We start from the raw sequence: 27,222 nt of genomic DNA, 5'->3' as shown, positions 1-27,222 counted from the left end.
AAATTATGCAATTAATTAAGCAAATTATGTAGATATTTTGTAAATTTCCTACTTTTAATATATCAACAACAAAAAAAGTAGTAGTAGTAATATGCATTGCTAAGGACTTCATTTGAATATTTCGATTTTTTTGCACCCTCAGATTCCAGAATTTCAAATAGCCTAGTTGTATCTCCGCCAAATATTGTCCTACCCTTCCCCATATTTGGCCACAACTTATAAACCATATGTGGAATGCTTACTTATCCAGCTTTCATATGATGTATAAATCTCAATTTCAGATGTAGTGTTAATTCCTATCAGGGGTTTGTTTTTAGATATACAGTAGGCTAAATACTTTTTTTTTTTTAAATGTACCCTTATGACTGGTTTTATGGTCCAGGGTCACAAATCTATGCATAGGCTTACATACAATGTCCTGGGGACAGAAATGTTGCCCATAATTCTTTAAAAAAAAACGATAGGTAAAAAAATAAAAAGAAAGGGAAAAAAAGATTGATAAACACGTATTTCGAATGGAAATAAATAGGATACTTTGGGTGTCTTGTTCATTAGTCCTAGCCTATATTTATTTTCATATACAAGCAACATAATTTATATAATACATTCAGTTTATTAGAGAGAAAAAACAGCGCATTGGTGTGAATCCTGGGTTCCCTTCTGATCTCGGGTGTCTGATAAACCGTCCGTCTTAGCTTCATTTTTTTTTCTTTCCTCCCCTCACTACATCCGCCTACATTTCGGGCAAAGCCAGGCGCGTCTCAAAAGAGCCTAATGAACGAATGAATTACATATATTCAGCCAATCAAAATAAGACTACTGGGATGGGCGTAACGTTACTAACGTGATTAATATTAATGAGACGGGGGCATGTTACTGCGAGCATGGTGTCGATGACGCGCAAATCCAAAAAGAAGAAGAGAGTAGTGCAGAATATTTCGCTTCTTCTCTTTTCTTCGTCTGTTTGACTCTGAGGAGAATCACTTTTACTTCGCAAAAAGAGGTTGTATTTACTGGTGATCAAGAGGGAAATAACTAAAGAGTGGGTGTAAAGGTAAGTTTAGAAAGCAATTCAAAACGTTTACACTTTGTTTACTATAATATTGTAATCCAGTGGTTTCAAAAAATGAGCATTTTGATTACATGCGTCAGATACTTATTCTGGGCATGCATGATGTTTAGTTTATGCATGCAGATACTAACGAATGTTAATTCCTAATCCAGGTTTTGTTCTTATAGATATACAGTAGGCTATTGGCTATATTTTTTATTGTTTTACTTGTCCTAGTGTTACTTATTAAAATGAATATAGAACTTTACCTATATGGCCACAAATAAAAGGCAATAACTTAAGCATAAAATATACTTTTTTTAAATTAGGCTACAATAGCAAATAAATGCAATACCCATAACTAATTTGAATTACCTGTTTACCAGTTTTGTTACAAGTTTATATTCAGTTTGTATATTCATAATTCGCATTTAACATAATGTTAACATGAAAAATGTAATTGTCTTTTTTTTCTAATTTAAATTTTAGTGTTTATTGGTCAAATCCTTTTACATTCACATTTTAACTTTTCTGTAAAATACATTTATTTATTGATTGATTTAGTTTCAGTTTCAGCTCCACACCATCTGTTGCAATTGTATATTTTGTCCAGTTAATACGGAAAGGTTATAATTCATATCTCTGGATATGATTCCGATCTGATTGATTTTAACATCTGTATAAAAAGCTATGTGGAAGTAAGATGCAGAGAATTCCACTGTAAATCACTGTTTGCAGTGTGGATTCCAGTAGGTTAGTGATGGTTCAGTGAATGGCTGCTGTGTTTCTTTTATGTGCATGGACAGACACTGATGTCTCATTATAACACCATGGTGTGGGTAGAATCGTGTGTGTGTGTGTGTGTGTGTTGGAAAAAAAAAGACTGGATATTGAAAAGCCTCTGTGTATATTACATATATATATATATATATATATATATATATATATATATATATATATATATATATATATATATATATATATATATATATATATACTTTGACCTTCTTATATTCATGACAGTCAGTGGTGCCAAGTACAGTTTGTCCCCAACAGAGAGAAAACACAAGCTAGGATATCTCTAGGATAAAAGAGAACAATGTCCCACTCCCACCTTGTCAGAAGTGTTCCACTGTCATTTGTTTGTTGCCGTTTTGCTGTGGGGAAATGTCACCACGTAATGTTGCTTAGAAGCAAACCCATGCTTTAGTGTGCTAATTTTGCACCTGACTGATAATGCTTGCAATGTGAACTGCTTCCATTCTAATGGCCACAATTTGACACTATGCTACTTGTTTATATTGTACAACTACGTTTTACAGTGTTTGAGATGATTTGTAGACAGTCATTGCAAAATGAATGGATCGAATATCATTTCAAGACCTGACGGGATATTTTTATAGGAATTCTACTTCTAAAGAAACCTTTGTGGCAAGTTTCCGAGAAAAAAAAGGTGTGGAAGAGGATTTGGAATAGTTTAAATGCCTTGAAATAACATGAAAATAAAACCGGTAACACTTTAAGGTTCAGTTATTAACTATTAACTAGTTAGCATGCATATAGGATACTATGATATTGGCAGTTTATTAGTACTTATAAAGCACAAAGTAATGCCTTATTCTGCATGACCTTATGCTACATCCCTTAATCCTACCTAATACCTAAACTGCTACAAAAACTACCTTACTAACTATTAATAAGCAGTAAATTAGGAGTTTATTGAGGCAAAAGTCGTAGTTAATAGTGAATATGTGTTCCCCATAGTAAACTGTTACCATAAAACCATACTGTTCTCTTTCTTTAATGCTGTCCATTAGAGAGCTGTCTGAAGTTTGTGTAAGAGCTTGTGATGAAGTAACAGCTAGGCTAAATTAAGACTCTTCCGTTCTCAGGTTGCTGCTCTCTGGTTCTCAAACGTTCTGTTAGCGCCCCTGGAGATATTTGCATAAGTGTCACAAGAATACATGTACTTACAGTTAAACAGAACCGCATATACAGCGCTCTCAACACAAATTTGCTCTGATTGGGGTCTCTTAACAGGTGGAGTACATGGATCTAGCCACCAGGCAGCTGGCAGCTTTCTGTGTTTGCTTAAATCAACAGCCATAACCACCCAGTCCCCCCCCGTTCCGCCCCTTGAGGTTGAACCGTCTCAGTAAACATTTTCAATTTAACGCAGTTAAGATTCATATCGCAATCTACCATAATTACAACAAGCTCCAGCTGCATTCTTGGAATTACTGTCTATTTTTAAACCATGACTTCATGGAAGGACTAAAATGACCCTGGGACACAGTAAAAGAATGACGCTTTCCCAGACACCCTTTATGTAAAAACACTTATTTTAGTTGCTTGTTAATAAAATTTCAACTATCACTGTTCTATCGATTAGAGATTTGCTAATCTATGATATTTGAATGTACAATTTTTTGCTTGGCTGACAAAAAAAAAATCATACAGACTCGTTATAGGTGCTTTTGACTTATTGTTGTGTTGTGTAGTGGACTGGCTCAGTCGTTAGGTCTGTGCTCCTCTCTGTGTTTTCCCAAGTCAATGAAAACAGTTTTTATTTGTGTTGAGTTCAGTCTTCAGTTTTAACTAGTTGTTAAGTGTGTCCCTAGCATTAGCTCAGTAAAAAAAACAATCTGGCAACCCCTGGCAAGCACATAGAACACTCTGGCTGCTGTATAGCAACACCCTAGCAACCACTTAGAACACTGCCCCGCAACCACCCACAACACTTTTGGCAATCATGTAACAACACCCTAGCAACCACCTAGAACACTTTGGAAACTGCATAGCAACAGCCTGGCAACTACCCACACTGCTCCAGAAACTGCATAGTAAAACTATAGCAACACCCTGTAAACCACCTGGAATAGTCTGACAGCAGCATAGCAAAAACCACCCACAACACGCTAGCAATTGCATAGCAACACCACAGCAACACCCTGGCAACTGTATAAAGACACACCCAAGCAACCACCTAGAACACTCTAGCGGCCATAGCAGTGCCCTGGCAACCACTCACAACATCCTAGCGACCACTTAGAACACTTTGGTAGCACCCTGCAACAACCCACAACACCTCTGGAAATCACATAGCAACACCCTTTCAAACACTCTGGTAACTGCATAGCAACGCCTTGCCAACTACCTAGCCTGACAAGCCAGACCCACATCAAGATGTTTGGTCTGGAAACTCACCATAGACAGGCCTCAATTCGAGGGGCGGGATAAACGGTTGTCTTTCAAACTCCCTCTGCATGCGATAGGATAGCGCTACCACCAACCAGAGCAACGAAGGTGAAACAGAGCTTGTTGACAGATTAAACATTCGCCGTATCCGGTCAGCAAAACTCCGAACACATCTTCCCTTTTTAAGAATGACTTCAGTGCCGTTCTCTGTTCTTTTCTCAGAGAAAAGCTTAACTCCAAGTCTTCCAGAGTCGCGGTCAAAGCTGATTCGAAAGACCGCCGTTCGCCAGTTTCTGTGTTTACTAGAAGCATGCAAACGCAACTCGGCCGTCGTCATTATGGCCCCGCCCACCGACTCTATACACGATGTGATTGGTCTGGCAAGAGTTAGGGGAATACAGCTCAGAAGGGTATTGAGAGTTGCTAGACGACACTTGCGGGCAGATTAAATTTGCTGCCGCTAGGGTGCGTCTAGATTTCTAGGCTACCAACTACCTACACAACTTCAGAAACTGCAAAGCAACTCTCTAGCAACACCGACAACGCTCTGGCAACTGTACATTGATACAAATGTTCTGCTTGATTTACTTAAAAAATATGATGAATTTTGTTTGCATCATTTTATTATGTAGATCAAACAAGACTGGTCTTTGTACACTGTAAAAAATTATTTAGAAAAGAAGTTACCTGGTTGCCTTAAAATTATGAGTTTAATGAAAAAATTTTTTGAGTTAATACAATGAACATGTTTTGCGATTCGTCAACCTTTATTAAAATATTAATAAGCATATTGGGTAATTGTGTGTGTTTTATTTCTGATGACGCAGTGAAACATGCCAAATAGTGCTATTTTCATGATTTATCACATTTTTTATGTGGTTTAGATACAATAATATTTTGAGTTTCCATTTATTAAACAAATTTCCTTCGTTGTATCAACAAACTAAAATGTTTAATTTCAATAAACTCAAAATTTTAAGCCAACCAGGTTACTTACTTTTTTAAGTTAAACCAACAAAAACCAACAATAATTTTTTACAGTGTACAAACTACTAGGGCTGTTTCGAATGCCATTTTTTGAGCTTCGAAGCTTAGGTGGCAATCAATATCGAATATTCGAAGCTTCGGTGGGTGGGGCTAAATATATAATAATAGTGTCGGTTTGCATTTGTATCATCTTTCACGACTTCACGTTTCACTCTTCGGCATCGTAAATGTGTTGCAGCAGACCCAGTGGAGTGCAGTGTTGCATTTGGTGCAATATGATCAGGTGGCACACATTCTTTAAATATTAATAAACATTTAATAATCTTTTAAATAGAACAGTTTCCGGTACGCATTACACGGGCAGGTTTATGCTCCGAAAACGGACAGTGCACAAGTGATACAAAACACAAAGTCTGTTGAGAGCAAGAACTTTAATAAGGTATTAATAACGAACCTTTCTTTAAAACAAATGAATCCCAAAACAGAAATTAAATTAGTAACACACAGTGATTTCAATGAACTGTAATAAATAAAGAACACGGTAGCATGCTTATAAACAGTTGAATAAGAATAAATGAATTGTTTTTAAAATGACACAAAATGTAAAATCTATTACAATTAGTTTTATTCTATATAAGGGATTTATTTTGTCTTATTCTGACTTTTTGTTAATTTAAATCTTTAAAATGCGTGATGCTTTTATTGAAAGCATGTTGCGGTGTTTTTTTAAATTTATTATTATTATTTCAAGCATGAGTGAGAATGAGTCCGCGACGGAAGTCACGTGTTGAAAAAAACCCCCGAATATTCGAATCTCAAAACTGAAAATCGAATGCCACCTCACCGAACGAATATTCGAATATTCGATTATTCTAGTACAGCCCTACAAACTACATAATATTTCTACGTAAAGTTTAGCATTTCTCTATTCATGTTTTTGTGTGTGTGATCTACATAACTTTAAGAGTTCTAAATGTGTATTTTTGATTGAATCCAACTTGATTTTTACATTTCCATATTACAAATTTCAAGTTGGATCTACTTTGTTTTTACAAATTTGTTTGTGCATTTTAAAGTTACATGTACTTTCATTTTCTAATTAGCAACTGATTATTTCTACTGAACGTATACATGCAAAAAAAATGTTTTTTTTTTTTACTACTACTATTTACTATTTCACCATTTGATACTTGATAACAGAAAGCCAGTAGAATGTACTCATTAAATATGGAAATCTAGTTACATTACATAAAGCTGACATTTTAGTTATTTGATAGTAAAAACAGACATGTCATTGGTCAGTATAAAAACAATATATCCATAGCGACACCCTATAAACCACCTAGAACACTCTGGCAACATAGCAATACTATGCCAATACCCTGGCAACCCCATAGCAACACTTTAGCAACCACCTAGAACACCTTAGCAACCACATAACATCACTATACTAACCATCCACACCACTCAAATTTTCCTAATAAGGAGGTCTGATTATTATTGAACTCATTATTGAAAAAACTGCTGTATTTATTTATTAATTGTTTAATTTTCAGTTTTGTGTTTGAGTGTTTTGGGTGTTTGGACATGGTCAAAATGAACAGAATAAGATATAAAATCTATTAAAAAATATAGTATATAATATTACCATAAATACAATACATAATGTATTGAACAAAAATTATATATTTTTTTAAATGTCACTAAAATTGTGTTGATTAAAAAACATGACAAAACCAATGTGCATGTTTTTGAAACATTCCTCTTTTCCAGAACTTAGTGTTTTAGCCCATTCTCACAAAAGGCCAGTTTTCTACATAGTCAGATTAGTGTTCCTCAACCTGTCCAGACAAATCCAGCAATGCTGTTTTCATTCCGTATGTCTAGGAGATGAATGAAAAAGACCTGGATCAGTTAGATGACTTAGGGGTGCAGGGCTAGACTAATGATCAGAATTCAGGGGAATCAGCCACTTTAACAACGGATACTCAAGAAGGACTATCTTTGCAATCACTATTGCAAGGATCTCTAGATTAAAGGCATCTGCTAAATGCCTTGCAGGTGCTGCTACTGGGCAGATTTGCGTGCACGCACACGCGCACACACACACACACACACACACACACACACACACACACACACACACACACACACACACACACACACACACTTAAACAAAGAGACACTCTTGTGAAACAGAATGTCTCATGTCTGTTGCACAACACTTCTTTAAAATAACGTCAGACAGACTCAGTGATGATGAAAGAGGAGAACTAACAATTAGGAAAAGCACTGCAACCATGCTTTGACAAATCATTGATAAACTCGTAGAAACGAGGTATTATGCAATAAGCCCACATTTACTAATCCCATTATCTGCAGTAATGTCCATTGTTGGCATAACCAGAAATTAAAGCTTTTACTTGAATGTGCATGAATTGCACACATAATATATTTGACTAAAGTCACTTCTTCATTAATTTAACAATTCATTTAATTATTAAATTTACATAGCATCCAATTAAATTCAAATTTATAACCAATTGAATTGTAACATCATGATGATATATATATATAGCATATGTTATAACATTTATGTACCAAGGATTCAGATTAATATTTTTCAGATAAAATATTTATAATTTTGTTTTGATTTAGAGTTGAATCGGAGATAAAATAACTTTAATGGGATTAAAATAAGGTTTTAAAAGATTTCAACATTGATTTCAATCGTTTCAGAAACCTTTGAATTGCTTGAATTGCTTCTCAGCATTTGTTTAATAAGCAAGACAAGTTTCTCTTTAAAAAAAAAAAAAAAAAAAAAAAAATTATATATATATATATATATATATATATATATATATATATATATATATATATATATATATATATATATATATATGTATATATGATTTGGACATTAAAGCTCACAAAATGCAAATGGAGACTTTGAGGAATCTTAGTGGCTGCCCTTTATCACTGTTCTATTGTTTGCGTTCTTTGATATAGGGCACTTCATTTGAATATGAATCAACTCATTCAAAAAGGGAAATGAAAGGAGTAAAAGAGGAATGTGAACGCTTTCTTTTCCTGTGTCTTTAGAAAGCATGTGTCACATGATCAGCAGGACTTTTTATGGTTTAATGTAACTCAACGTGAACTACATTTTCCATTACCACAACAGTGTAGAAGAAATTACTTTATGAATGGTTCAAAAGTTTACATTTAGCGCATATTAATAGATATAATAGATTATCAGAAATAAAACAAAATGTCATCAGGACAGGGAAAACTAGCAGCGTTGCTATTCAGCACAGAAATTACACACTTCATCTGTTTATCTGCTCGTTTGGTCTAAATGAGGGCTCCGTTTCTATGATAGGCTTTATTTAAAATGTTATGGACATTTTGGTACATTATGGCCTGGTTTAAGCCAGGATTAGGCCTTAGCCAAATTAGGAAATATAAGTATAAAAGTCCATATGAAAACTTGAGACAAAACAATGGCACTGACTTTAAGATACACCATTGCAAATTGCGGTTTTACTTTATTTTGATGGTCCCTTTAACACATTCTCTTGACTATAAGCAACGTTGCTGCTACTAACTCTTATTAGCGTGTTAGTTGGCTGGTGGGGTTAGGGTAAGAATAAGTTGGCATGTTGTTGCAAAGATATTTATGAACACAAGAAACATATTATAATGGCTGTTGGAGGACCGTCACAATGAAGAGTTAGCAGATATTAAGCAGACAGTTTCCTAAAACAGCCTACTAATACTGCTGAGATAATAATGAGAGTTATTTGACATTTACAAAGTTACTCATAGTCAACAGAATCAATTCAAAAGGCACCATCAAAATAAAGTTTTACCCAAACAGCTTTCAGCTAAAAAAGCTTGAAACATGTATTTTAGCATGGGACTAAGATTATGGGCAAGTGTACAAGTGAACATGTAGACAAAAAAATAAATTAAAATAAACTTTGTGGTGAAATCAGTATGAAGACCTGATGTGCAGAGGATGTTTGTATATTATCAATAGAAGTTTGTGTGAAAAGGTTGACTTGCATTTATTTACTAAGGATTCAGGGTCCTTATGCATATAACTTCTCATGGTCATAAGAATATAAGAGGTTTTGACTTATGGGTCAAAATAAAGATAAAAGTAGAAGCTTTATATTTAAAGCTGCAGTCCGTAACTTTTTGCACTCTAGTGGTTAATAAACAGAACTGCATGTGTCTTGTGGAAGAACATTGCAGCTGGAGCTACATCTCTCTGTTTATGTCTATGGCGGATCACACAGGGACTGTGCTCCTCCGCAGCGGTACCTACCAGTCTGGCCTGAAATAGTCCCAATATAAATACTTATTATAAGTCTACCGTAAGACAAAAACACGGTTTAGAAAATGGATTCATGTTGTACATTCTCATTATATAATTTTTGTAAATCTTGAACACAAAAAAAGTTACTGACAGCAGCTTTAAAAAAAAACAAAACTAAAAGACTCTCAACAAAGAATAGATTCTTATAAGGATCATAAACAGCATTATTTTTCCTAGCCTGATTTAAGCCTACTTTTAAGAGGTGTGTCTGCTGTGAGACCTCAATGTAAATCCACTGCCATGATTGGCTAAAATCTTTGCATATGAAATAAGTATTACTTCGTATTACTTCATTGGAACTTCTAGCACACTTTTACTATCAAGGTTAACTGAAAAGTGTAAATTATAGCTTCATAATTAGATCTATGGCATTATATTCAGATCACGGCATGAAAGGTTGCAGTGATGAGCATTGTAGCCGATCACAGACATGTTGAGCGCATGAATACTGTGATCTCGTCATTGCAACTCGATTTCTACACACGAATGAATGCTTTCATCATAACTAACAGTGCAAACATAAGAGATTAAATAAGAGATTAGCGGATTATATTGGCACGAGTCCAGAACTGATTCATTGATTGTTGCTGTTTGATTGACAGGTCCAGTGATTGTAAATCTCAAAGAAACTGTCATACGCGTGTTCGCGAGAGACTGGCGATCCAGCGTATGATGTCCAGAGGTGGACAAAGTACACAACTCCATTACTTGAGTAAAAGTAAAAGTACCACTGGTAAAATATTACTTCATTACAAGTTAAAGTTGTAAAGATAGCTTTTACTTAAGTAAAAGTACAGCATTCCTTGTGTAAAAAAAATACTCAAGTATCAAAAGTAAAAGTAAATGCATTATTTTATTGTTGTTGTATGAATGCACACTGTGCCATCATGGTGGTTTAGGCCAGTCATGCTCCATCTGACATGTTAGCATATAACTACCGTGGACTCATTTAAATACTTGTTCAAAAAGTTACAAAGGTCTTATCAGAGTCAAAATCATACTAGAAAATAAAGGTTTCTACATTAGTAGCCCAACTACCTTTTTGCATGCTAACTAACATCATTGTCGAACTTTACGTTAGCGCTATATCCACATGGCTGACTATACTTCTTACCAGTGTTAATTTTAACAGCAAATTTTGATTTAGTTTAAGTCATAGCAATTTTACTCAAATGCTATTTAGCTTTAATCAAATTTTAGTATCTCACTTATTTTAGTCTAGTTTTAGTCAAGTAAATATAATAAGATTTAGTATTTTAGTATATTAAATCAACTAAAATTCAGTACTTGTGCACTGGCATCTGAAAGGCAGCTTTCCATGTGCACATCTCAGGAGGAATCAATTCTGACTGGATCTCTTCCCAAATCATCCCTCCCTAACATTGTCTCATATTTATTTGTTAATAAAAGTGTAAATATATTTTTATCATAGTGTTTGTCATTCAAAAACAAAGTCTTATATTTATAAAAAAATGTCAGACGAAAATTATGAGAAAAATTATTAAAAAATATATATATATTTAATTATTTTAAAAAATCATGTTTTAAAGAAGAAAAAAAATAATCTACTGACTTTCAAAGTGGCTACTTAGAAATTACTTTCTACTTCAAGGATCTTGATAGAAATGTAGTGGAGTAAAAAGTATGATATTTGTCTTTCAAATGTAGTGAAGTAAAAGTAATACGTTTCCAGGAAAAATAATACCCAAGTAAAGTACAGATACACAAAAAGTGTACTTAAGTACAGTAATCAAGTAAATGTACTTTATTACTGTCCGCCTCTGCGTAGGACGCTGTCATGTGCTCTGCGTCTGTCCTTGGACTTTTACATTGAAGTGTTTCCTGTGCTTTATTTTGTAGCTTTGTAGTTTAATCAACTTTATGTTGATTAGTCTCCTCAGGTGTGTCTTGTTAATTTGTTAAACTTGTTTGCCCCCTGTATATTTAGGCTACGTCTACATTCATCTGGATATATTTGAAAACGGAGTTTTCGTTTGAAAACGCTCTCCGTCCACGCTAGCGTTCTCCAAAAGTTTCTCATCCACACTGAAACTTCAGTAAACGGCAAATTCATCTCACTGTGCATGCGTAAAAGCTCCCTGAGATGATAGAGATGTCAAAGTTATCACGCAATTCTTCTGGCAGGATCATTTTATTTTGCAAAATATCTCACCATTCATTGATGCGTCCAGGTCGCACTCAGTCAACCATTATTATGGTCTAAAACACAATTCAATGTTTTGACGTTTTGCCACAGGTGTGCAAATGCAAGTACATTTTCTGTCACCATTGCAGGACTGTGATATGAAGTGTACAAAGTAACATATTTGAGCAGCTGTGTGAAAGTGAATAGCATGTAACTGGCACAATAGCGGTATAAACATGCATATCTATTGGTACAATATGTGTCACATGATTAAACATGGTTCATCTTTTTCAAATGTCTCCATCTTCACAGTCCACACTACAACTCGAAGATGGCGTTTTCAAATGTATCCACTTTGTAGAGCATTTTCAAAAAGCTACGTTATCGTTGCTTTAAAATGCAATTTCAGTGTTGGACAGAAGGCCAAAACGGAGAGAAAAAGATGTATTTCAAACGAAAATGAACGTGTGGACATGGGATAGTTCACCCAAAAATGAAAATTAGCCTATGATTTACTCACCCTCAAGTCATCCTAGATGTATATGACATTCTTCTTTTAGACGAATAAAAGTTGAGTTTTTGAAAAGTCCAAGCTAATCCAAGCTTTATAATGGCAGGGATTGTTGCTCTGTTTTTGAAGTCCATAAAAATGCATCTGTCCATCAAATAATGGGCTACACACGGTTCTGGGAGATTAATAAATGCCTTTAGAATGCGTTTGTGTAAGAAAAATTTACATTTTTAAAATTTTATAAAGTAACGTTTTCGGCCGTTCGCCTTCCGTGTTCAGTTTATGGAAAAAGTGTTAAAAGTGGCTCTGCAGTTCAAAGGCTTATGCTACCAGGTGCGCTCGTCAGACATCGTGAACTCATCTTGAACTCCGAGAAGGCACTTTCAACACTTTTCCATGGAAGGTGATCGGTCGGAACTTTAATTAAAAAAGTTTTAAATATGGATATTTTTCTTACACAAATCCAACTATTTGCTTCAGAAGGCTTTTATTAACCTCCCAGAGCCGTGTGGAGCACGTTATTTGACGGACAGAAGCATTTTTCATGACTTCAAAAACAGAGCAACAATCCCTGCCATTATAAAGCTTGGATTAGCCAGGACTTTTTTAATATACCTCGGATGGTATTCGTCTGAAAGAATAATGTCATTTAGACCTAGGATGACTTGAGGGTGAGTAAATCATGGGCTAATTTTCATATTTGGGTGAACTAACCCTTTAAACTCTTGTCGTTCCTGTGTTCTTTGTCAGGTCTTGTTGTCAGTTTTATTTGCGTTCTTTGATCTTGTCTGGATTTGTCAGTTTGCCTGGATTTACTTTTGTTATGTTTGTTTGAATAAAGTTTGCTGCATATGGATCCTACTCTCGTTCCTCTGAAACAGCCACCATTACAGACGCAGGCGTAGCGTAAGTTCCGTTGACGAATGCGGAAGCGCAAAGGATAGAGTAAAACAAAACCAGAGTGGTTTTACAGTTTATAAAGTTTTAAAAATGTTTATTTTTTTTTATTTTATTTTACACAAATGCATTGCTTCGCTTCAGAAGACCTTTATTAACCCCCCGGAGCTTTGCGGATTACTTTTATGATGGATAGATGCATTTTTATGGACTTCAAAAACAGAAACAGCCATTCGCCGTTATTATAAAGCATGGATGAGCCAGGACATTTTTTTGAATAGAACTCTGATTGTCTGAAAAAAGATTTTCAATTTCTTGGTTTCAATAAAAAAAAAAGTTTTTGGACTAAAAAGGAAGTTTTCAGTTCTGAAACTTACAGGATATTCTTATAGCGTGATGATATATATCAAAAGATCAAGGAAAATTTTATTTCTCAGTTCATGACCCCTTTAAAAGGTCATAAATCCACAAAACACAGCTCACACCCATGGGCATCAATTGGGTGCGTCGTAGCTGTCATGTTTTATTCGATATTCGAATATGCATTCGAACATGACATGAAATAGCCTATCCGTAATTGAATTATAAAAAAACTATCCGTTTTTTAAAGTGCTATGTAGCGCAATTTTTTTTTTTTACAGTTTATTCATAGTTTTCAGTCACGCGAATGTCACGGAGCCTTGGAGGGCAAAACCGCCATAGAACTCCGGCACAAACCTGTCAAATTACCATCTTTAAACAAAAATATGTTCCTTTAAGCGTGTGACGACACGTGAAAACTATGAGTAGGTGCATTTACATGGAGCACTGTAATCGGTTAAAAAATAAACACCTCAATTGGAATAAAAATGCCCAAACCAAATGAAATTGGAATCGGTTTTAGAGGGGTGGGATAAACCTTTTCATGAACCGATCAAATGAAAAATATAGCTAGTATGTAAATGTCCTGACTCGATTACTTTTCAGTGTGTATCCTTATATGATGTGATACCCAGCGCGCGCCTTCACCACTGAAGAGCGCGTGCCGCACTCCCACCAGGCTATAATGTTGAGAGGAAAGTACATTTTTCTAAAGGGGTAAACTTTTTATTTCGTAAGAAGTTATGATGTTGGCATAATGACACTGACATAGCCTGGCTAAACCCTTTCATCTTGACAGCGTTTGCCCCAGGCACTTTTTACTTCAACAAAAGAATTTATTTTATTTCTAATTCTTACACTTTAAAACAAATAAATAGCTTTTATAAAACCGTAGTAGTCCTGGTGGCCGTTGAGAGCTGCCTAGCATCCGTGAACACATTGCAGCTGCTGGAGAGGACAGCATCGACGTTTCTGATGCAGCAGACAAACTGAAAGCTGTGATGATTCAGATTGAAAGTCAGCACATATAAACCCCAGATCGGTTTAGATAATGTAGATAAAATGTAAATAGTCCAGTTTATCTTTCAATTGAAATTATTTTAATCGTAATGACAAAAAAGTGTGCATGTAAACGTGGCTTATGATTAAAGGTACACTATGCAATGTCCACTGGAGGGCGCCTATTCTAAACAAATGTGTAGTTTGATGACGCCAAGTGTGACCGCAGTATCTTGGGACATGTGGTCTTCACCTCACAGCCAGTGGAAAATAGAACACGGGCAGAAATCATGTTCATGGATGCGGTTATTAACATTACTCTAGTATGAAGAAGAGCAGGGCTGAGTGTTGTGGAGCTGAGCACGGCCGCTGGAGCGACTGTTATACAAATACACGGCTCGCGTGTACCGCGACTTTTATTATGACGGGACGGGACACAGTCGCCGGGCGCGCGCACTTCCGCTTTTTCCGGTCATGATTATAAGCTAAAGCAGCTCTGTTAATCATATTAGATACATTTAAGTGTGTTTAAAATGATGTTATGACGTTACTCTGTGCATTCGCTCGGCGCTGCTGTGACATGTTCACACTGCTAAGAGTAAAGCGCTTCTGCAGAATAAAACCGAGGGTATCGCAGATATGACGCGATTGACAGACGACTCGCTCAAACGCTATGCTGACACGTCCTGGTCCTTAGTTAAAATAGCAATTTTCTCACAATTTACAAATAGTTGGAAACATTTGGAATATTGTAAGTACTCAACTGAACAAAATATATAACACTGGCCTAGTGGTTTTTGGATAATTTCCTGAAAAAATTCTACATAGTGCACCTTTAAGCTGTTTGTTTTTTTATTTTATTGTTTGCCATCTCATCCAATAGAGGGCGCTCTAAACGTATTGTAACTTAGGCCAATAGATATTCGAATATATTCAAATAACTTGCTTGATATTTGATATCCGTTCTAATTATATTTTTCTCAAAAACGACACCCATAGTGCGTCAGCTTAGCCTAGAAATCTAGATGCACCCTAGCGGCAGCAAATTTAATTTGCCCGCAAGTGTCGTCTAGGAACTCTCAATACACGTCTGAGCTGTATTCCTCAGTATCTGGACAGCCCAATCACATCGTGTATAGAGTCAGCGGGCGGGGCCATAATGACGACGGCCGAGTTGCGTTTGCGTGCTTCTAGTAAACACAGAAACTGGCGAACGGCGGCGGTGTTTCGAATCAGCTTTGACCGCGACTCTGGAAGACTTGGAGTTAAGCTTTTCTCTGAGAAAAGAACAAGAACGGCACTGAAGTCATTCTTAAAAAGGGAAGATGTGTTCGGAGTTTAGCCGACCGGATACGGCGAATGTTTAATCAGTCAGCGAGCTCCGCTTCACCTTCGTTGCTCTGGTTGGTGTAGCGCTATCCTATCCCGTGCAGAGGGAGTTTGAAAGACAACCGTTTATCCCGCCCCTCGGATTGAGCCCTGTCTATGGTGAGTTTCCAGACCAAACATCTTGATGTGGGTCTGGCTTGTCAGGCTAGCGTCAGCTGACATAACTTGGCTCCATAAAAGTAATATATTTATCGCAGGATTAACATATTACTTCTGGTAACATAAATTATAATTGTTAAATAAAAATGAAAAGCAAGTGAATAAAACCGATCTGATTGTTATATTTGTGTCGCATGAATTCAACTGTGCTGCAAATGTGTTGAGTATTGTAGCCAATCACAGACATTTCTGTTGAAAATAATGACCAATCAGAGGAGTTACCGGCAGTGAGAATCCACTCAATGTCACTCAAAATGCTCAATACGTTTTTTAAGTCCAATTTTACTAATTTATACACGCGTACAAAACCTGTCAAACCTGGCAAATAACTGCTCCTCTGCTGCCATTTTCTGGTTATGGTGGTAATTTTTTTAAGATATTTTTGTATTTGACCAAGTGTTCGTTTTCCTACATTGTGAAACTTTGTTTTACAAATTTGGACAATCTTTGAAGAATTAACAAAAAACTATTTTGGTCATCCCATTAAAAATATTTAAATTGGATAATATTAAGAATGTTGAACTTCTGGAAAAAGTTGTGTGAAGTACTTGAAAGTCCTTAAAATCCTTAATTGAGTCCAAAGCTATATGTGATTCATCATCACGTCGAGGTGTTAGGATTTTATGAACTCTGAATATTAATATAAATTTGTTGTTGATTATCTTCACTGATTTTAAAATGTTATTCACATTTAGATTTAATTAATAAGATAAGTTGTTGTCACCCTGTAATTACACATGCACACCGACTAATGTTATACACTATATTCACAATAATAAGTAAAAATAAATTCATTAAATGCACTTAACATATCAATGGATTTTACTTGTTTGACTATGAATCATGTTTATCCAAATTCCACTATTATGCAGGTCTAAAATTATTTTTCCATTTTGGAGAGTGTGGTTTGAACATATCACAGTCATCATGCATCACACAGATATTTATATGATGTCCTCCACATCCTAACATCCTTTCTCACATCTCTCTGTTAAACACACCTCTCAGCTGGCCAAATGATGCTTTCCTGCTGTACATTTTCCGAACTGCATATTTTTGCAAATTTGTATTAGTAACATCAAGTATGAATATAATTCTAATATTCTCATGTGAATTTACAACTAGGCTAGACATTTGGGAAAATGGTGTTTGTAAATCAGTCATGTGTAGGTATATACCATCTGAGTTGTGTCTTAACATTCTGTGTTATCTAACACCAGAGAATATAAAGTAAAATATAGTAGTGTAGACAGCCTGAGTGCTTTTACTAAGCAACATGATTAATGAACTTGCCTAGTGGCTCCTGAGAGTCTAACAAACACAGTTAGATCCCTTACTGCCTGCATGAATCCTACAACATTATTGAATGCTTTTACTCTTGGATTTGAATGAGCTATATTTTCACTCTAATTTGGTTTTTACATTTCTATATTTGGACTATATAAATGACTTTTAATTGCACACCCCCTCACCCGGACTGTCCTGCCCCCTCTGTCAAGAATAATGTGAAAATAGATTTTAATAATAAAATAAAATAGATTTTTCTATTAGATCACAAATGACAAGCGCATAGGCCTTTTATCATTAATATCAGGCTTCTATAGCAACATTTACGTACAACCACAAAGTCACATTTTAACTGGCACATTTGACAAACAAACTTACCACGAAGAATGAAGGCTAAAGGCATGGTGAAATATTTTGTTCATGTTTATTTTGTTTGTCACCGGTTGCAGTTCAGGGTTTTCTAACTTAAACTTACCATAAAGGTATGCATGTTAAACGGATCGCAAGTGTTATGAGTTAAATAAGCAGCTGTGTGTTTTATAGTAAAGCAGACATAATAAATTTGATTACTTTTGGTTGTGGTATATATCTGCTTCTCCGGTAGAACTGCTGAAACTGTGTAAATAAGACCTATTATGGTGGTCTAAGACGTGTTTTTTATTCATGGATATGGAGTCTGATTTTTGAATATGTTAGCCTAAGGCAATTTTCCATATTGTTTTATGTTAATAGGCCTGTTATTCAGTGGCCTGCCATCTGTATTTTCTCTGTAGCTAGCATTTACTTTAATAGTTGTAGCAACATATCTGTGAATGGGCCACATATGTTTCTCTAGCTAGTGTTACATTATCGCCCCCTTTTATTACATCATACGCCCCCTCTTCTGTGCCCTGCTGGGGTCAGTGTATACTCTACCCTATAACCTCCTGAGAGATACGTCAGTAATGTCTCCTATGAATTCAGAATAGATATTACCAATACCTCAAACTGTGCCAAGATGCATATGTCATGAATTTAACATCAATTGATTGTTTCATTTGTGTCTATTTTAATTTGAACTCCCAACTGAAATTTTAGGAGACACATACTGAGACAATTAAAGTTCATACTCACTGACCTCCAGATCTGTGAAAAAGCATCCTCTGAGAAATAATGTTTTCTTCTGGATTAGCATAATTCAAAGTGCTTTGTTTTGAAACCCTTTATTGAAATGATAGTGGACGGGAGACCAGTCGGCATCTGATGTGCCCACCATTTGCCTAACACAATAGCCCCTCACCCTTTTAGAGTGGCCTTTTATTGTGTCTAATGCCACACCTGTAAGGTGGATAGATTATCTCTGCAAAGGAGAAGTGCTCACTAACACAGATTTAGGCTACGTCCACAATAATCCGGATATATTTGAAAACTGAGTTTTCGTTTCAAAACGCTCTCCATCCACACTAACATTTTCCAAAAGTCTAAACTTACTGTGCATGCGTAAGGCTCACCGAGATGATACAGACATCATAAAGTTATCACGCAATTCTTCTGGCAGGATCATTTTATTTAGCTAAATATCTCACCATTCACTGATGCGTCCAGGTCGCACGCGGCCAATCATTTTATTTGGTCTAAAACGCAACTCTACTCGTGTTTTGCCACAGGACAGCAAATGCAAGTACATTTACTTGCAGGACTGTGATATGAAGTGTACAAAGTAGCATATTTTAGCAACTGTGTGAATGTGAATAGCATGTAACTGGCATAATAGCGGTATAAACATACATATCTATTGGGACAATATGTGTCACATGATTAAACATGGTTCATCATTTTTAAATACCTCCATCTTCAAAGTTCAAACTATGACACGAAAACGGTGTTTTCAAATGTATTCGCTTTAGAGAGCGCTTTCAAAAAGGTACGTTTTTGTTGCCTGAAAATGTAGTCTCAGTGTGTGGACGTATATAAAACTATATTCGCATTCACATTTTCTTTACAAATCTAGTATCTACGAACTACCATGCATTGTTTATGTATGACTACACTGAATCCTAAACATTTATTTTTTTCTTTTCTTTTTTCAGAATGTGAGGCAATACCCATTAAGATGGAATCTCTTAATCATTCCACCTCCACTTTGCCTTCCTGCACCTACAAGGAGGAGTTCAAGCGCTATCTCCTCCCATCCGTCTACAGCCTGGTCTTCATCTTTGGACTGCCGCTCAATTTCATCATCATCCTGCGGATATGGGGCTCACGGCGCACACTGACGCGGACCAAGATCTACATGCTGAATCTAGCTGTGGCGGACTTTCTGTACGTCTGTTCCCTTCCTCTTCTCATATACAACTACGCCAACAAAGACTACTGGCCGTTCGGCGACTTCACCTGCCGTCTGGTTCGCTTTCAGTTCTACAGCAACCTGCACGGAAGCATCTTCTTCCTCACCTGCATCAGCTTCCAGCGCTACATGGGCATCTGCCATCCGCTGACGCTGTGGCCTAAACAGGGCGGACGCAGGCTGGCCTGGTTGGTCTGCGCTGGCGTTTGGGTGGCAGTCGTGTTGCTCTGCGCTCCCACGTTTGAGTTTGCTGCCACCGGCATGCAGCGCAACCGCACGGTGTGCTACGACCTGAGCGTTCCCCAACGTTCGCCACAATACTTCCCGTACGGCATCACCTTGACCTGCGTGGGCTTCATCATGCCCTTTCTGGTGATCGTGGTGCTCTACTGCAAAATGGCACGGGTTCTTTGCCAGGCCAGTGAAGCCCAAGAAGCCTCGGCCGTGGAGAAGAAGAATAAAGCCATCAGGATGATCATCATTGTAATGCTGGTGTTCGCCATCAGCTTTTTGCCATTCCACATGACAAAGACACTCTACCTGCTGGTGAGGACCCTTCCCTCGGCCCCCTGCAAACTGAGGAACCTGTTGGCTGTGGTGTACAAATGCACGAGACCCTTTGCCAGCATGAACAGTGTTCTGGACCCAATTCTGTTCTACTTCACCCAGCCGCAGTACAGACGCAGCACCAGAACCCTCCTGCTCAAAATCACCTCACTGAAAGACAAGACTTCCAAAATCTGACTCGAACACACTTGGTTTTGTCTAAAATTACTGTATATTAAGGCAAGACACTAGAGTCACTCCAGTATTTTAGGTTATTTCGCTTCCATAACATCTTTCAGATCCATTCATCCAAAATACACATTTAAGTGTTTATTTTATTACACTTTATCTATTTGCATCTGTAGATTTCAATTCTCATGCACTGAATCAGAAATCTTCACTTCAGCATAGGGTGACCAGATTTCGCATGGTGGAAAATGGGACGAACCCTTTTAAAATTGGAATAGTAAATAAATTATTTTATTTTGTGATACAGATATAGTCATTTTAGTTATTTATATTTCTATATTTATTATTCTTTATAGTTATTTATATTTTTCTATTAAAAACAACAAAAAAGAATAGGCTTACTACAAAACCGTTCATGTACAGTCTTAATAACATTTACAATTTTTGTTTGATTAACATTAATGACACAGACAGATATTTTAGGCTGCTGCTAGCCTGACAAGCCAGACCCACATCAAGATGTTTGGTCTGGAAACTCACCATTGACAGGGCTCAATTTCGAAGGGCGGGATAAACGGTTGTCTTTCAAACTCCCTCTGCATGTGATTGGATAGCACTACAACCAACCAGAGCTACGAAGGTGAAACAGAGCTTGTTGACAGATTAAACATTTGCTGTATCCGGTCGGCAAAACTCCGAACACATCTTCCCTTTTTAAGAATGACTTCAGTGCCGTTCTTTGTTCTTTTCTCAGAGAAAAGCTTAACTCCAAGTCTTCCAGAGTCGCGGTCAAAGCTGATTCGAAAGACCGCCATTCGCCAGTTTCTGTGCTTACTAGAAGCACACAAACGCAACTCGGCTGTCGTCATTATGACCCCGCTCACCGACCTTTATAAACGATGTGATTGGCCCAACAAGAGTTTTGCGTTTACAGCTCGGAAGGGTATTGAGAGTTGTTAGACGACACTCACGGGCAGATTAGATTTGCTGCCTCTAGGGTGCGTCTAGATTTCTAGGCTAGGCTGCTGCCCCTTTAAGACCGAAAGCTTGGCTCTAATACTGACACATATCTCAATCTGCGGTTTTCACTGAGCTCTCTTAATCCATACTGGCTGTATTTACGTGAGATACTCCACATGATGGGCAATTTGATAACTGTATTTGTGTTTGATCATTCAGGTTATCTGGCTATCACAAGACAGAGCTCAGTTTAAGATTGAACATTGGTCTGGGGAGTCTGCTTTGTATGTTCTATTGCACAAGAGGCGTGATAAAAGCATTATTCAAATAACTCGCAATTGGATAGTCCTCCAACCAATCAGACCACAAGAGATGTGATCAATGGGCAACAACTCATCATTTCTCTATCCGTCATCATGTTAAACCCACCAATAGCACGCCAGGTGGATAAGCCAGTGTGTGTTTGGTTCCCACAAAAGTGTATCAGAAGCAGTAGAAATGAATGTACAGTTTTCAGTTGCAGGGCGAAATAAAATCGCCGGTAGATCAGGCTTGGTTTACCCAGTCTATCTTTCAGGCGCAAAGAGAACTGAATTTGCAGTCACGCTCTGTCTGAGGGAGCGTTCTGTTGTGTGTCATTCACCGCGATACCACACTGAGATCTTTTTTTTTACAATTTACTGCACATAATAACTTGATAAACTCTCTTTGAAGATCCTTGTTAAATGAACACACGTTTCTTTTTTCCCAGGAAGAACGGGAAGTCTGGTCACCCTAGAACTTCAGCAGCTTTAGATACACCAAACATTTACATTTACATAAAAACTGTTGGCAGTATTTTTCTGAAAATATCCTCTATAAAAACCTTTGTCAAGAAAATAAATCAAGATTTTTAAATCTGGCTTTAACCAATGTTTAGGTTTTGGTTCTGGAAATGTAAACAAATGAGAGCATAAATTTAAAAGATAAGGCATCATTTGCATATTTAAATGTTAAAAACTTAGATGTAATGTCTGTATGATGATATATTAGTTTACAAAAATGACTGTACCTATTTACCTGTGGTGTCTTGCAAGATGCAATGTGTGGATGTCAAAACAAAAATATATAGAAAAATTAAGAGACAACTTAACATTCATTTCTCAATGTTAAAGGTTCAGCGCTGGGAAGATGAATCTGTATTTAAACCGGGTCATTAATGTAGTAGAAATGTGAAAATATTTTTGAATTTGGTGCCTTCTAGACTGAGAAAAGACAGAACATGTATTTTTGTCTCATGGGGATGAAAGACTACAATTCCCAGAATGCTTCGCTGCCCTGTGAGGCCATTCCCGAAGCCACCAACTGGATTACTGTGACTGAGTTGGAGAAGACTACAATTAAAAACTGAACGTGTCTGTTCAATATAATGAGTGAGTCACCGCGCGAGTCTCACAGCATTGAGCACTAACTGCAGGAGTCAGATAAATGAGCTGATGAGCTCTTGTGATGAGAGCTGAGGTAATCGCGACTACACTCGCGGCATACATTCACAACGCGAGTTCAGTCTGGCGCGTTTCAGTTCATGCCTTTGCAAGCTTAACTTTCATAGAAATTAATTTGAGAAGTTAAAAGACTTACATTGCTCACCACAGCTCAGTTTAAATGAGTGCCTGTAGCTGCGAGCTGAGCTCTGAGTGTGATCTCCATCCCCCATGCGCGAGTTCAAAACGTGGAAATGGCTCCCTCTGCTGGCTGTAGTCTTTAGCCTTTGGCAAATATCGTCAATTTGCATCATAGGAGGAATTTTTCCAGAAATAAACTGCATAAATCTCTTGTCTCAGTGGGATATGAGAGGGGGAAGCACAATCATTTGAATATACTCCAGGGTTTCTACTGATACAAAGCCATATGCTAATCGCTGAAGTAACCCTTTAAGTGGTCTCTTTTTTTTCCGGAGCTGTATATTGGTATTTATATACAAAACATACAAAGCATTTAGAACCTGTACTGTGAAAGTGGTATGTAATGGTTGAAGGAAGTGACCCTTTCGATTGAGTCAGTGTTACAAAAATAATTTATGATGTTTGAAACTATCATTTGCCCATGCTTTGAGTTGGAGAACAGCCCTGCAAAGCATGTGCCCATCTTGGCAGATTACAAGTAGAGCCGTGAGCTCGTATCTGAGGGGTTTGAACCCCGTGAATGGCAGCTGAATGGGAGGACTAGTTTGGCTGATCCAATCGAGATTAGTTGATCTTACGTGTGAAAGGAGGTGTATTTTATGAACATTTTATGATGGCAATAGAAAATAAGAAAATATGTACAAGATTTATAGAGCTGAGAAATCAGAAATGTTTTTAATCCAAGAAGATTTCGAGTGCAATTTAAGAAAGAATTGTTAATTTTTAATAAAGTTGCATAGGGGGAAACTTGTTTAAAAATGCAAGAAAAGAAAAAAATCAACCATTAATTACTTGTATAATGTTTTTTTGTAATATATAATTCTGTTTTATGGCCTGTGCATGTGTTATTATATGTGCAATTTTGCTGAATAAAATAAAAATTAAACCCCAAACATTTGAATGGATATATATATATATATTCAAATGTTTGGGGTTTTATTTTTATTTTATTCAGCAAATTTGCATTACATTTATCAACAGTAACAGTAAAGTAATTTATAATTAAGATTCTATTTTTTTTAAATGCTGTTCTTTTCTATTCATCAAGTATCCTGAAAAAAATGTATCACTGTTTCCACAAAGATATTGAAGCGGCACTACATGTTTTCAACATTGATAAATATAAGAAATGTTTCTTGAGCAGAAAATCAGCATATTAGAATGTTGGATGATTTCTGAAAGATCATGTGACACTGAAGACTGGTGTAATGAGGCTGAAAATTACATCACAGACATTTGATCACTGTTTGCAATGCATTTTTAATCAGATAAATGCAGTGTTGGTGAATATAAGAAAGTTCTTTCAAAAACATTTTAAAAAATCTAAGTGACTAACTTTTAAATGGTAGTGTATATGCATGATAAATGGGTGTGATGCCTCCTTTGAAACAATGTCATGTGGAATTATGGATGAGAAATAGAGATGAATACACACATTTGGAATGGAAAGAATAACACCATCTGTTTATCATACTACTGTACATCTGCTGTATATTATCTGAATGAAAGTCATTATCAGATGTTTGATGGTTTAATAACACGTTATACAGCTCAACACCCTTATGAAGTGACATCTTGTCCTACAAGAGAAGGATCTAGTGTTAACAACAACAACACATGTACAGTGCCTGATTCAGGAACAGAGCTGTGCTATACTATCATTGTGCTTTCATGAACAGTTTAATAGCAGCTGTGGACATCAAATGGGTTGTAATATTTTATTTGAAGCTTCAATGTCACCAAAATATACAACAACTTACCAATACAATTAAGAAAAGAACTAGAAAGCATCAAGCAGTATACAGTATTTCAATGTGTTTCAGTCATTTGGTCAGTATTATGTTTGTGAATTTTATTGAATTATTGACTAATTTTGTCTTGTATAACGAAGGGCAACAAATAAATGGTTCCTTCAATGTGCACAAACATGAAGCAAAATAAAATAAGTAGTTCATTTTACTCATTGCTCAGAGTAGAATACTAACATACTACACTGTGATCACTGTATACTACATCCTGTGTTTTTATTTCAATTGTTTGTTAAATGGCATGCATTATGCAGAGATAAACATTTCCATGTTGCAAATTGTATTGATCGAATGGCCTTCAGTTATCATTAAATAAAAAATAAAACAAAAAGGTTATTTGCCATTTTTATTCCTGGAAAAAAGTGCTAGTCCATTTAAATAATTCAAGAAAGACTGTGGCTGATATTATTTCAGGTTCATCATACTAGAAGTAAAAGGTCAAGTTAGGGCATTGTGGGATACGGTAGCATAGTGCTCTGCCTGTACACAGTATTTTTGCAAATGTAGCTGATCATTTGGATATTTCATTGACACAAACAATTTGCATACAGTATGCATATAATTGTGCAGAAATAGTAGTTTAGTGTGCTATTTTAAATATATAGGTTACATAGTTAAAGAAACACAACAATTTTGGGGACTTAAGCTTATTCACTGTAGGCCTATCACCCCTAGTTAAGTCTATAGTTCACTGTTTCCCCCAAAGCTGCTGTCCAAATCTTGTGTTCAAGATTTACAAAAAATAAATAATTAGAATGTACAACATGAATCCATTTTCCAACCCATGTTTTTGTATCACCCTGAATCAATACCGTATACTTATAATAAGTGTTTATATTGAGACTATTTCAGACCAGTCTGGTAGGAAACACTGCAGAGCACAGTCGATCAATCATTCAACTTTATTTATATAGCGCTTTTACAATCATGATTGTGTCAAAGCAGCTTCACAGTGTCAAACAGGACACTATTGCAACAAAATTAGATTTGGCTGTACAGTCGTTCTGGAGAAAACAGTGATGTTATCAGCTTATTTTAATTTATCATATAGCGACAATGTTGGCATATAAGTATTATAGTTTATATAATTAAATAAAACCTAATACATAAATTGTATTTGTATAATTAATTAAATAACTTTAATCATAATTTTAGTGTCCCCAATTTTAGTGTCCCCCAAAGGCGACAGTGGCAAGGAACCAAAACTCCATCAGGGCATGATGGAGAAAAATAAACCTTGGGAGTCGCTGGGTGACTCGGCATAGCCATAAACACAGAGAAGTAGTTCTGGCTTCAATGTTCTTCCGCAAGATGCATGCACTGTTATTAAACACTAGAATGCAAAACAGTTATCTAACTAAAGTGCAACTTAAACTTTAAAGCATCCTGCAACCCTTATAATGGTCGTTCATAATATCTGAGAAATGTTTGTTGCTGTCTCAGATATTTACCCCAATTCACAATTCACAACCCCATAGTCTGGGTTAGTTGTAACATACCATGGGGTGAGATGTAACATTATGATATCCACCAGGGTGAAATGTAACATAATGTAATAAGGATTATGGCAAAATATATATATATATTTTTACAGCTTTATATTCACAGCTTTATATTCAAAACTAACTTTTCAATATAACTAATGTGTGTCACTCTCAGTCATAATTGACCATAATAAATTGAACTTGAACACAAGCATTATGTGTGTAAGCATGTTTGTTACTGTCAGTCATAGCATTAGACATAGTGAAATTGAACACTTGAAAGTGCATGCGTGTCTGTGTAGGGTGACCATATATTTACTACCTAAAACTTGGCCCGGCAATGAGATACTCAAATAATACTCTAAGTTTACTTAAAGATGCCTTAATAATTTTAATACATTTAAAGTATGCCCCCTCTGTAAAATTGTTATATTAGGGCCAGGACATAACTTGAAAACAGGGCATGTCCTGGGAAAACAGGACGCTTGTGTGTGTGACTCTGTTAGAACTAACCCAGAGTCATGTAGCCATAAACTAGCCCACCTTACAGCTAACAGCTAAAACAATAGCACTAATAACTTGGATGACAAATATATACACAGACACACATACACATAATTAAAATTGCATGTGTTTAACTAGAAAACAGAAATTCATGTAACAAAAAAAAAAAATTAAAAAGAAACTTTCTTACGTCAAAATAGTTTTTTATTATTTATTTTTTTATTACTCTAACACCATTGTTATGTCTGCACTCTGCACACAGTTTATCACATGTGGAATAAGGACAATTGAGCATGTGCGACGTGAATTAGATTATCTGTAACTAGTTCCTGATTGGACATTGTTCTTGTTACAACTGACCCGTGTTACAATC

At 36.2% G+C, this 27,222-nt stretch overlaps 1 protein-coding gene across 1 annotated transcript; it reads left to right on the top strand.

The window, feature by feature from the left end:
* The first annotated feature begins 916 nt into the window (after positions 1-916).
* LOC137043320 (P2Y purinoceptor 3) lies at positions 917-23,934 on the top strand. Its single transcript, XM_067419563.1, has 2 exons — positions 917-1,054; positions 19,438-23,934. The coding sequence occupies exon 2, from the start codon at positions 19,461-19,463 to the stop codon at positions 20,436-20,438; it is 978 nt and encodes a 325-aa protein (XP_067275664.1). The 5' UTR covers positions 917-1,054; positions 19,438-19,460; the 3' UTR covers positions 20,439-23,934.
* Positions 23,935-27,222: the final 3,288 nt, after the last annotated feature.

This window comes from Pseudorasbora parva, chromosome 16 (genome assembly GCF_024679245.1).
Source record: "Pseudorasbora parva isolate DD20220531a chromosome 16, ASM2467924v1, whole genome shotgun sequence".
NCBI classification, from domain to species: Eukaryota; Metazoa; Chordata; class Actinopteri; order Cypriniformes; family Gobionidae; genus Pseudorasbora; species Pseudorasbora parva.
The sequence above is the reverse complement of the archived record's forward strand: the minus strand, read 5'-3'. Positions and strand labels throughout refer to the sequence as shown.

Excerpts from the sequence above, each read along its gene's own strand:
- LOC137043320 (XM_067419563.1), top strand. The coding sequence starts at position 19,461 with ATGGAATCTCTTAATCATTCCACCTCCACTTTGCCTTCCTGCACCTAC.